Source organism: Nicotiana tomentosiformis, chromosome 2 (genome assembly GCF_000390325.3).
Source record: "Nicotiana tomentosiformis chromosome 2, ASM39032v3, whole genome shotgun sequence".
NCBI lineage: Eukaryota > Viridiplantae > Streptophyta > Magnoliopsida > Solanales > Solanaceae > Nicotiana > Nicotiana tomentosiformis.
Window position 1 is genome coordinate 110079873 of NC_090813.1, and position 11322 is coordinate 110091194.

The 11322-nt window shown below is 34.5% G+C and overlaps 2 protein-coding genes across 2 annotated transcripts; one reads left to right on the top strand and one right to left on the bottom strand.

Annotated features, from left to right (window-relative positions):
- The first annotated feature begins 465 nt into the window (after window positions 1-465).
- Window positions 466-2488, top strand: LOC104099249 (uncharacterized). The gene is made up of 2 exons (XM_009606181.4): window positions 466-598; window positions 904-2488. The coding sequence occupies exon 2, from the start codon at window positions 1043-1045 to the stop codon at window positions 2129-2131; it is 1089 nt and encodes a 362-aa protein (XP_009604476.1). The 5' UTR covers window positions 466-598; window positions 904-1042; the 3' UTR covers window positions 2132-2488.
- Window positions 2489-5160: 2672 nt separating this feature from the next.
- On the bottom strand, window positions 5161-7045 carry LOC104099248 (peroxidase 51-like). The gene is made up of 4 exons (XM_009606180.4): window positions 6725-7045; window positions 6430-6630; window positions 6170-6335; window positions 5161-5882 (listed from the first exon to the last, which is right to left on the bottom strand). Exons 1-4 carry the CDS (start codon window positions 6947-6949, stop codon window positions 5476-5478), a joined length of 999 nt encoding a protein of 332 aa, XP_009604475.1. The 5' UTR covers window positions 6950-7045; the 3' UTR covers window positions 5161-5475.
- Window positions 7046-11322: the final 4277 nt, after the last annotated feature.

The window sequence follows — 11322 nt, forward strand, 5'->3', positions numbered from 1 at the left end:
GCATGGCATGCTTCACAACTAATTGGCTCAAATCCTTACAACTATTTATCTTTGTTTCCATAAAAAGAACCAAAAAATAGTAGTAGTATTAGTTTGACTTAAGTGTTAAAGCAGATTAGGTGAACCAATTATGGAGTGAGCAAAGCTTGCTGACTTCACACAATGATAGGTAAGCCACTTGGGAATTTGTCACAATACTACTTTCTACATAGGAAACGGAGTGTGTGTTGTTTGGACTTTGGATGTAAGAACCGACCAACTGACTTTTCCTTCGGACCGTACTTGTCAAACTCACATATTGGGTGTGCTAGAATCTTTAAGTTACTTAACTATGATTGGAACTTCCAAACAGTACCTTAAGCAACCGATCCCCCACTCCCCCTCTCTCACCACTCACTACGACACACCTGTAAAAACGCACGTGTCATTGACTCACGTCAGAAGCTTCGGAAAAGACAGCCTTCTAAAGCCCTAAATTTTTTCCCTCTTTTCTTTTCTGCCCTTTTCTTCGTCGAAGCTCGATCACCTACTGATCTTGCTCTTCCGATTCCCAAAATTCAACTCTTGTTTCCTAAAATTCTCTACTTCATTAGCTCAGGTCAGTTTTTCTTTTTCTTTAATTTTACCTATTTCGATGTCATTGAGATATTGTTGGGTTCATGTTTTTTCTGATCGCGATTACGCTTATGGGTATTGAAGTTGTTAATTTCACTTGGGATGTAGTAAATTTTGTGTCTTAGCATTGTTATTTATTTTTTCTTACTGTTTCTTGCATAATTGAATGTCAATTTTAGGATATCTCTCTGTTCTTTCTTGCTGCCTAATTTGTGATTTGTGCAATTATCAAGGTTATAGATTCTTAAGGTATTGTGCTTGGTTCTTAATTTTTGAATTTTCTTGCAGAATCTAATTACCGGATATATTGAGCAAATACCGTGGAGCTTGCCTGCTAAATTAGCTTTGTTACTGGGAAATTGGGTAGAGTTGCTTTTAATTTTATGATTTCATATGATATTTCTCATTATTTGAGTGTATCTGTTCGATGGTTATAATGAATTCGGGAGTCAAAATGCCGGGAGATCGGCAATGCCCCCGAGTTGACACTTATGAGCTGAAACTTCGGATTGAAAGGAAAGTTGGTCAGCAGAAGGCAGAGAAATATTATTCTATGTTAAGCAGATACTTAAGCCTAAAGATGAGCAAATCAGAGTTTGATAAGTTTTGTGTTGTTTTATTGGGGAGAGAGAATATCTGCCTTCATAATGCGCTTGTCCGAGGAATTATAAGAAATGCTTGTACTGCTAAGATGCCTCCGCCAAAAGATGTCACAATGGAGGCTTCCTTTAATTCAAAAGTGTCGAATGTTTGTCAAAGAGGAAGTTTTCAGTCACTGTGCAGGGATGTATTTCCGCAGTCTCCTAGAAAAGGAAGAACTCCCAACCTTCGTGATCGCAGATTTAGGGACCGGCCAAGTCCTCTGGGTCCTCATGGGAAGACCCATTCTGCGGCTTGTGAAGATTTTCCACCAAAAGTACTGGAACAACAAAGTGCTACTGAGCTTCTGTCCTTGGGTAGTAAGCCTCCAGTTGAAGGCAACTCCGTGGAAGAGGGAGAAGAGGTTGAGCAGGCTACTGGAAGCCCCGGTATTCATAGTAGAAGTCCTGTAACAGCTCCCCTTGGCATCTCTCTGAATGCTAAGGGAACAAGGAAAGTATTATATCATGGGTCAGCTCCTTTACCTGATATGGGAACCTGTTACAGCAGTGGTGAGTTGCCCGATGCCAGCTTGCTAATGAAAAGGTTGGAACAAAAGTTGGAGACAGAAGGCTTGAAGATGTCAACTGACTGTGTAAATGTGTTGAACAATGGGCTCGATGTATTCTTGAAGCGATTAATTAAGCCTTGTTTGGACTTAGCAGGCTCAAAGTCACAACACAAGCACATCCTTCACCAAGCTGTTTCAGTTTCAAAAAAGACAAGGACAATAAGATATAACCAAAAACCAAGTGATCTCTTTTCTGTTTCAATGTTAGATTTTCGCACGGCAATGGAGTCGAATCCTAGGATGCTAGGGGAGGATTGGCCAACACAGCTTGAGAAGGTTTCAGTGCGTTCGTTTGAAAGTCTATGATTGATTAGGGCATTGATTTGGTTGTCACTGTGACTTTGAGAAGTCCATAAAGTGATGACTCATGTTGTGATTCTATTAGCAGATCTAACAGTAATGCTGACACAAGTTATACAAGCAGTAGTAAAGCATCTGCATGGTTTAAAGCTACGGACATTTTTTGATCATGGTTGTTAGGTTGTATATATACCTCAGAGCTGATTATTTCTGAATTGAGAGTTGTTACCTAGTGAAGTAGCAAGATATCAACACCTGTAAGATTGTAGCCATTACAAATAGAGTTAAGTGGGCTTTGTCAATTATTATCTATAGCTGTTCATGTCATTGACATTGTTGTTAATAAAGATTATTTTTTGAGGATCTAGGGACTCAATTATCCTTATCCTTGCCCCTTCTCCACAGAAGAATAATATAGAAAACAGCAAGAAGAATAATTAACAAACAAAGAAGAAAAAATTGCATCACTCATATACTGTATTGTTTTCACAGTAAATGTTATGGTACCTTTTATTCAAAGAACAGTACATATACCTTTTCTCTTTTTGTTTCCAATATGGATATTTGTTGTTCAAGATGGATCAACAAGAAACTCAACTGTCTACCATGACATTTATGATTCTGAAGAATATGGGAAGTCTTTGAAAAAGGAAACTGCAGGGGAAGAGTTAAGGAAAGAGTCGAGCAGACTCTACTGAGCTATTAATCTGCTGTTCCCATCAACTAAGACAGCTTATGTGATGTTGACAATATGTAAGTTAAGGAAATGGTTCCTTGCTGTATGTAACCTCTTACTGCTGAAATGCAGTTTGCTGAGTGAAAACTGAAAACAGGACCAAGTCCTTTAGCAGGTAGAAGTCCATAGGCATTTCCAGTTGTCTGTTACAGTTCTTTTTATAGTGGTTGAACATAAACCAACCTGATAACTCTTGCTCCTCTGATGTTGCACTTCTGGGAACTCCACTAGCTGCACGATTTACAATAATTGAAGGTACATGGTCCAAGCTTCAGGTTGATGAGATGAACAGTTGGATTGAGTAAAGTAGCAAAAGATGATGAAATATGAAAAATGAACAAATGATATTGCTCTTGTACTTTGATTTTAAAGCATCTGTCTTTCTCTCTGTGTAAAGGAAATATTCTGACAGTGGAATATTTTTAAAAGCTCATGTAAGCAATTAAATATATGCGCTTATAGCAGAACCATTATTTATATAAACTAAAACCAATAAGTCAACTGATTTTTATCTAGGGTGACATACTTAAATTACTTAGTTTTACAGTTGCTCTCTCGGATATGAAATAACTGCAACATATTTTCTGTGAACTTTCTGAAGCAGGAAGTCAAAGTTAGGTCTGTCATCACTCTTTCAAGTTCTGTGGTTGATGTCTCATCTCTTTCATTTCTCCATTTCTTCTTGTTATTGGAAGCTTTCCAAGAGCATTATTGCACCAACCTCACTAAGAACCCGATAGGAGTTCAGAGTTGAATAGCGAGAGAAATGCAAGCTGGTGGATATAATCCTGGGTATTAGGAGGAGAAAAAGGCAAGTGATTATCAAGGATATAGTGAGGCCAAGACTCAAAACTCTGAAGCTAAATATTGGTGGAGCTGCTATGTGGAAGCCAGGATGGGGCGGATGCAAGGTATGTATAATCAACCAGTTCACCTTAACAGCATGAACATTCGCTGTTTATATCGATAAATATTAAATTCTTAACCCATACATTGGGTCCAGTAATGAGAGCATAAAAGTTAAATCCATTAAGTTTAAATCCTGAATTTGATTGAAAAAGCAGGCTCATTAATGTTCTTGGAATATCATTAAATGAATTATGCCTTATCGGGAGTTTCACATTCCATGATGTTAATTCAGTGACATATCTCTATTCAAAAGGAGGAAAGAAGGAAAAGGCTTTGAATAATTGAGAGACATTCATTAAAAAGGTGTCCAGCAGGATACCTATGAAAAAAATGAAAATGCGAGCATTTACTACTATGTCCGGTGGCGGAGCCACATGCACCCAAGGGGTACACCCCTTCGTCGGAAAATTACACTGTTTAACTCGGTAATTTTTTTTAAAATATATATATATATATATATATATATATATATAATGACACCCATTGACTTCTTGGTGAGTTTATTTCTTTATATTTTGACTCCCCTTAATAAAAATCCTAGCTCCGCCACTGACTATGTCAGATTTGAAATATACTAAGTAAGAAGTCCAATGTCCTGTTCTTTTCTACAAAGAGGCATATTTCTCTAAGATTCAAGTCCTCTTCATTCATAATCAGAGATTCTGCTAATTTAAAATACTGGTATATGCTGATACTTATTAGAATGACCTTCTAATTTGAGAACCTCCATTTCCTTGGGCATGAACCTATGCTGTGCTATAAGATGATAATATATGATTGCGATGTATATGGAATCTGGAACTATTTTGTATACAATTCCAAAGCCAACTAGTTAATTTGAACTCTTGTTAGAAGTCTTTGCAAGGTAGTGTGCACTTGCGTGTGTTTAGATTATTATGTTGAAAAAGTCTAATAAGTTTGTCCAGGTATGATTGTCTATCAACGATATCACATCACTGCATAGCATGGGAACAAAAAGATACACATTAACTGATGAACTGTGCGCTTTTACCCTGCTCTTGAAAAGGTCACAAATTTAATTTAATTAGACATTTCTTCTCTGACTGTAGAGCCCTTTATGAGTGATGCTCAAACTTGCTAAAAAATGAATAATAATGATCTATGACATATTTTTAGTTTTTAATAACCCATTAATTCTCTAACGAGAAGCAACTAAAATCGACTCATTCAACCTAGACCGAGACAAAGTTATAATGATCTCTTAATAATGTGCAAAAGCATCAAATTAGACCTGTTCAATCTATAGCTAGACCAAAACAAGTTACTGAAATGGCGTAACAACGCATATTTGTATAAAATAATCTCACTTTCTGAGGGCCAAAGTATAACTGCATAAGCCTAAAATGAATAACCAATTAAACTCCCTTCATAACAGTTTTGAAATTCAACAATGGATTTCACACAATTAATTTTATTCAACAGTTACACATTCCAAGAATACAAAAACACCCCCTTCCGCAAAGATAAAGGAAACTTAATCCCCATTTATTTGAACAACTTATCATTTCGAGGATTGAATAGTAATTCCGTGATAGAACTGTTATTTTACATCTTACGGTGTAAGGTTCAATCCTCGTCCCCTTTATTCAAGCCTCTCTGCCTTGCGAAAGGAAAATAAAAAAGAGGAATTAACTTAATTAGCCGTTCACCAAACGACAAAAAGAATATATATATTTTTTTGCTCTCAATTAAATCTGCCGCAGTCGAAACGAATATTTCCATTCCTCCCAGTTTTCACACCAACACGGCCCAGCTTTGTCATTGCAGTGACGAATGCGTTTTGGAATGCTTTTGAGTTACTAGCCCAAATGTCGACAGTTCCCTTGGACCGCCCGTCCGTGTAAAGCACTTGATCTGATGTGAATAGTCCCATACCTTGCTGTAAATTTTTGAAGTAGGCATTGTCAAACGTCCTGGGAGTTTTGGGATCCATGTTAATGGCTATCCTTGGGTCAACATTCCTTGGACACATCCCTTGTAATTGAGCTGCATATTGCTTGTTGAGTGTTGGGTCTATTGGATTTTTAGGGCTGAAGTTGTAAATCCGGTTGGAGAACTTGTTACAGTGTGAAAACCCTACAGAATGGGCCGCTGCAAAATGTATAACCATGAGGTCAACAAGAGCAAACATCAGATAAAGTATGTAAGATTCTCATAATAGGAACTTTTCCTTCTTTTTATCTACTGAGCTGGCTGAAGAATAATGAACCTAATCAGTTCAGAAATGATTAAGTCTGATGTCAATGACACATGCTAAAAAGCAACAAGGCCAGAAGTTTCAAAGTAGCTTAGATTAATTACTAAGTCAAACAATTAAGTATATACGGTGCGCAGTTAATATTAATATCGGGGAAGTTATATATAGCAGAGTTACGTACCAGAAAGGGCGATCATGTCATTCTGATTTAGACCATGAGAAGCAAACATGGAATTGAGTTGATTCAAATTAAATGTTGGTTTTGGCAGCTTTCCTTCCACGTTCGAAGCTTTTGATGTGAACCCATCTAGCCTACCTAATTCAACTGGGTACGATGGTCCCCCCGACTACAAGCGTTTTACAAAATAAAATGAGTTAGTACGTAAGTTTTATACTATGAGGTCATTTAAAAAATAACTATAGGTAATTGTGCATACAGACCAGCTGAATAACGTCTCTGGTGGCTAAGGCGAGAATATCTGCACAAGAGACTTTATTTTTACAACGTGAGTTTGAATCAATGGCGGCTTTGGCTTTGATCACAGTATCAAATCCATCTCCTGCCAATGATAGATTATCTGGATGATCCTTCTCAGCTGTGTTCCCTGGTGTAGATGATACTATCACTGAAGCATCACAACCCTGTTTCAGATAGAAAAAAAAACACATTATTTAGCCAACTAGAAATTGAAACTTAAGGTCCTTTAATTTATTTATATTGAAATTTAATATATACCTCAACAAAGCAATCATGAAAGAAGAGACGGAGAACAGCAGGGATTGTGACAAATGTTTGTCGGAATTTCTGGTTAACCACATTTCTAACAATGGATTCAACATTAGGACAGGTATTGGCGTAATAATTGGTTTTCAGTTGTGCAGAAGCCAAGTTGGGCATCAACACTACACCAACGGAATATATTGACAACACTACTGCCATAAGAAAATTTAGACGACCCATTTCTTTGTCTATAGAATTGAATCTCAATTGTGTTGGAGAAACTAAAGGGGAAAATGGGGTTTTTGCAAATGTTTAATTGAAAGAAAAGCATTATATAAGGGGAATGAGGAGGTCACCATTGAAGCCAGTTGGCCAAAGAATCTTTCTTACTTAACAAAGGAAGTTGAACATGAAGGAAAAAAAGTCGTATTTTTTGAAAGAGACAGGATATGCTGGCACGTTTTATCTGCTACTATATATTAATTGGCCGCCATGAGATATGCTATATATTTTTTGTAATTTTATATTTGTAATACTACTCTCCTCGTCGTCTAATCAAATTATGAACTGAAGATGAATAATAAACAACGTAAACGAAATACTATACCTAGAGATGATTAATGCAGAAGATAGAATAAAAGAGACTGTAGTGAATGGAAAAAGTTAAAGGCTGCTAGTCACATAGAGACAGCTGGGAACTAGGACAAGAAATTAAAGTTGTGTGCATTTACAAACAAATCTCTGTGGGCTGCTAATCTTCTACTCAACCCTACAAAAGAAGATAAGGGGCAATGATATGTGCATAGCTTATTACTCCGATCGAAGTCATAATCTTCATAAAATTGAATTATTGACAGAAACATTAGCCATGCTAAAGGAGTAGAAACTAAAAAATAAGAGTAAAACTGTTACGGAGTTGATTGCAAATGTCCTAGAAAATATGTAGTATGAGCTGTTAGAGCTGATCTATTTTCGCTTTGTGATTGTTATTATAATTGAAAAAAGAAAAAAAGGTATAGATTCCAATATTGATTCTTTATCATGTGGTTTGCAAGGTTTCGCATATGGCAGGCATGCACACCAACCACAATATTTTAAAAAAATTAAATAAAAAGATGCCTTTAGGACTTTGTCTAGAAAGATCCCAGTGTACTGATTAATTTAACATGCATATACTCCTAGAAAATTTGTTTTGTGGCTTAAACCTATAATAAATTGCTCGCAACTATGGCGAGATGTTAAGTCAATATAGTACCTAACCTCAGATCTGAAAACTCTATGTATCTTTCTATTATTTTAAGATATATGCTAGTTTTGTTCAATTATAAACTAAACCAGTCCTTCAAGAATCCTGACAGACATGCATGAATATTCCAACATCATGTGGACGTCAAATAATCAAATCTACATTGTATCATATATCCTGCTTACATATATATGCTTAGAAGTTAGAACTGAACCAAATTGCCTTATATATTGACAGCTCCTTAATTGAAGTGTAACAGAATATAAAATCTTTGCTAACTTCGTAGAAGTATTATTTAAAACATATCATCATTAAAGGATGAAAAATCAATTTAAGCATTTCAGATAATTATCATGAAAAGGGCAGCATCTCATACACCATTTGACAAGCGAAAAAGGGTACAAAAAATTACAAATGGTATATCGTATAGAAGCTCTCTTGGAAAAAAAAGTGTCCTTGTTTCTTGTTTCTTTTTTCTTTTCTTTTCTTTTTCCTCTTGTAACTTGTAAAGGGGAGTTGTCCAAATATTTTGATTTTATTACGTAAGGAGTGGACAAGAAGGATGTAAAATAACAGTGTTCTGTTTTTATACTAGTTTGGTAGTCTGTTCTTGTCATAGGCATAATTTGATTTCTAGTCTCGGTTAAAAAAGAGTCACTCTCATTTGGGGAGAAATTACTTGCCCTCTTCCCAAGCGCTAGATATACCATTATTGTACAATATGGTGCTGCCAATTCCAAACGGAGGTTATTGAAACTTTTCTGTTTTCTTTCTTTAATTTTCTATCTATGTTACAAAGTCTTCCTATCTTTTATTTCGCTTTCTTTCCTTTTCTGGTGACACATCGCATTCATTGTTTTATTAGGTTTTGTATGCCAATCCACTTCATGTGCTTAAACAGTTTGTAAGTCGTTTGTGATTCTGTACAAATGAGGATTTGAGTTTGGCCAAAACTATTTACTTTTGGTAGCCGCAAAAGTGTATATAATTTGTATACTTTTGTAAATAATATATATATATATATATATATAAAACAAAACTTTAGGTAAATAATTATACGTAAAAAAATAAAGTGTGTGTTTCATTAAATTATTAATGTGGATAATTGTAGGATGACTTATTTGTCGAGGTCAAGATGATTGGATATTGTATCTTGTAAGATAAACAATTGTTTAATTATATAGGGTAAAAATCATTTACATCCCCCAAATTTGCTTTAAAAATCAAACTCATCCTCCAACTTTGAACAAATATCATTTTGCTCCTCATATCAAAGGTGACTTGTGAAAAAACATGTTGTGGTAATTAATACAATTCACCATTAATGCTAAATTTTTATGAAAAGAATAATAATTTTTAAATAAAAGTTGGTTCAAAACAAATACCAAAATCGATTAACTTAATCTTAACAGTATACAACTCCATTACTGAGTAAAACCTGCTCATTACAGGATGTCAGCTAAAGGAGCAAAGTTTCATTAATAGAAACAGTGTCAAACATATCACAACAAATTCATCACCCATATACTCACACTAAAAAGTAAATATTCTATCTAATTATAATCTTTTAATATTTTGTGTCTACTAAAAACTTATATCACAATTAAATAGTCTCTTTACAAATAATTAGGTAAACATAGCTTAACAGAATAAGAAATCACTATTATTAATTAAAACATATAATCAGCCAATATTAAACCCAATTAGATGTTTAAATCATTTAAACATATATGTAGACGTACCAAAAATACAAATCTTAACTCTAAGTAGGAATCACGATTTCTCTACCATGGACAACATCCCTCTAGTGTTAAAATTGTTCGAAGTCTATCTCTAAAAGACTACTTTTAACTCTAAAAGGTTCCAAGTCTATCCTTAGAAGACTACAACTTTTAGTTTTCCACCGTAACATTCGTAGAAAGAAGACTTTAAAAAAATCACAGAGGATATGAAATTGTTAAATAAATTAAAAGATCTAGGAGGAAGAATAATTTATGGCTTTCTAACTTAACGCAGAGCATCGAACTAATCCATCCACTTCAAAGATCGGTATAGCAGATATTATCAAATAGCATCGTTCATTGTTGATTCCTTTTTTTCAAAAACTTTATCAAAAAAATAAAAATCAAAATCAAAATTATTTGATTTTAAAAGAGATTTAAGAAGTAACATGATCATCAATTGAATTTGACAAAAATAAAGATATACTGAATAATCATATTAGAGTTCACAATGTACCATGAGAGTTACCGTGTCAGTGTTGAACATTATTTAAGATCTTTGTAGATAAATCAAAAGTAAAATTGTCTAGTTAAAATAAGAACCTAAAAACAAAAGAAATGCCAAGAAATCATTCAAAAAGGTAACATAATTATTAATTGAAAAAGATAAAAATTCATACAGATTAAAGAATTAATCATATTAGAACTCACAATGTATTAGAGTAGGAGTTTACCTGACATAGGGAAAAAAAAAAAAAAAAAACTCTACCGATGAAATGTGTAGCATTCGCATGTCGAAGTTAGAGGTTAACAGGTCCCGATGCCCTTATATGCTTATTGCATTTATCACACAAATCATAAGCCAATATTCAAGGGAAATAAAAGGGTTGCAAAAAATGTCAATAGAAATTATCTCGTAAGAAGGTGTCGTATCTAGCGCTGTTCAAAACTGAACCGAAACCGTTAATCAAATCGAACTGATAGCTTATTGGCTTATTGGTATTGAATTATCGGAGTAATGGATGGTGAACGGATTGCGATTTTATAATTAACGGTTTAGCAGTTTGGACGGATTACTCAATTTTCTTATCGGATAAACCGTTAACCCGTTAAGAATTTTTATATTTACACTTTTATCCCTATGTATATAAACTTGTTACTACATTATTGCATAAATAATTGTAGATAGAATGATAGAATTGTTTGTAGTTAATGCCAGTCATCTCTGGCTTAACCTGAATTATTAGTGGACATGAATTGAATTCCTCTCTGGGTCATAATATTACCTCTGTGGATAACAATGCTAATGGCATTGATTGTTCAAAAATTAACAGAGACAGTTTGAACTATGCATTTGCCCGTTTGGTATTGATTGTTCAAAAATTTCTATTTGTGATAAACCATCCGATAATCATTAATCCGATACCAATCCGCCAATTATCTTTTTGGATGGCTAGCGAATTACTATATTTATAATCCGATAACTAATAAGTCAAACCATTATGCGTAATTATCCGCCAAATAAGCACCCCTAGTCGTATCCCAAATAGATGTGAACCAGAACCATGAACTTCTTTTTTAATCTGAGCCACCTTTCTAAAATTTCGGCTTTATATTTATTTTCTTATTTTATAATTTCAATTGAT

Coding starts and splice junctions, on each gene's coding strand:
- LOC104099249 (XM_009606181.4), top strand. CDS start 1,043: ATGGTTATAATGAATTCGGGAGTCAAAATGCCGGGAGATCGGCAATGC.
- LOC104099248 (XM_009606180.4), bottom strand. CDS start 6,949: ATGGGTCGTCTAAATTTTCTTATGGCAGTAGTGTTGTCAATATATTCC. Junction 6,631..6,724: donor TTCATGATTGCTTTGTTGAG/GTATATATTAAA, acceptor TATCTGAAACAG/GGTTGTGATGCTTCAGTGAT. Junction 6,336..6,429: donor CCAGAGACGTTATTCAGCTG/GTCTGTATGCAC, acceptor AAACGCTTGTAG/TCGGGGGGACCATCGTACCC.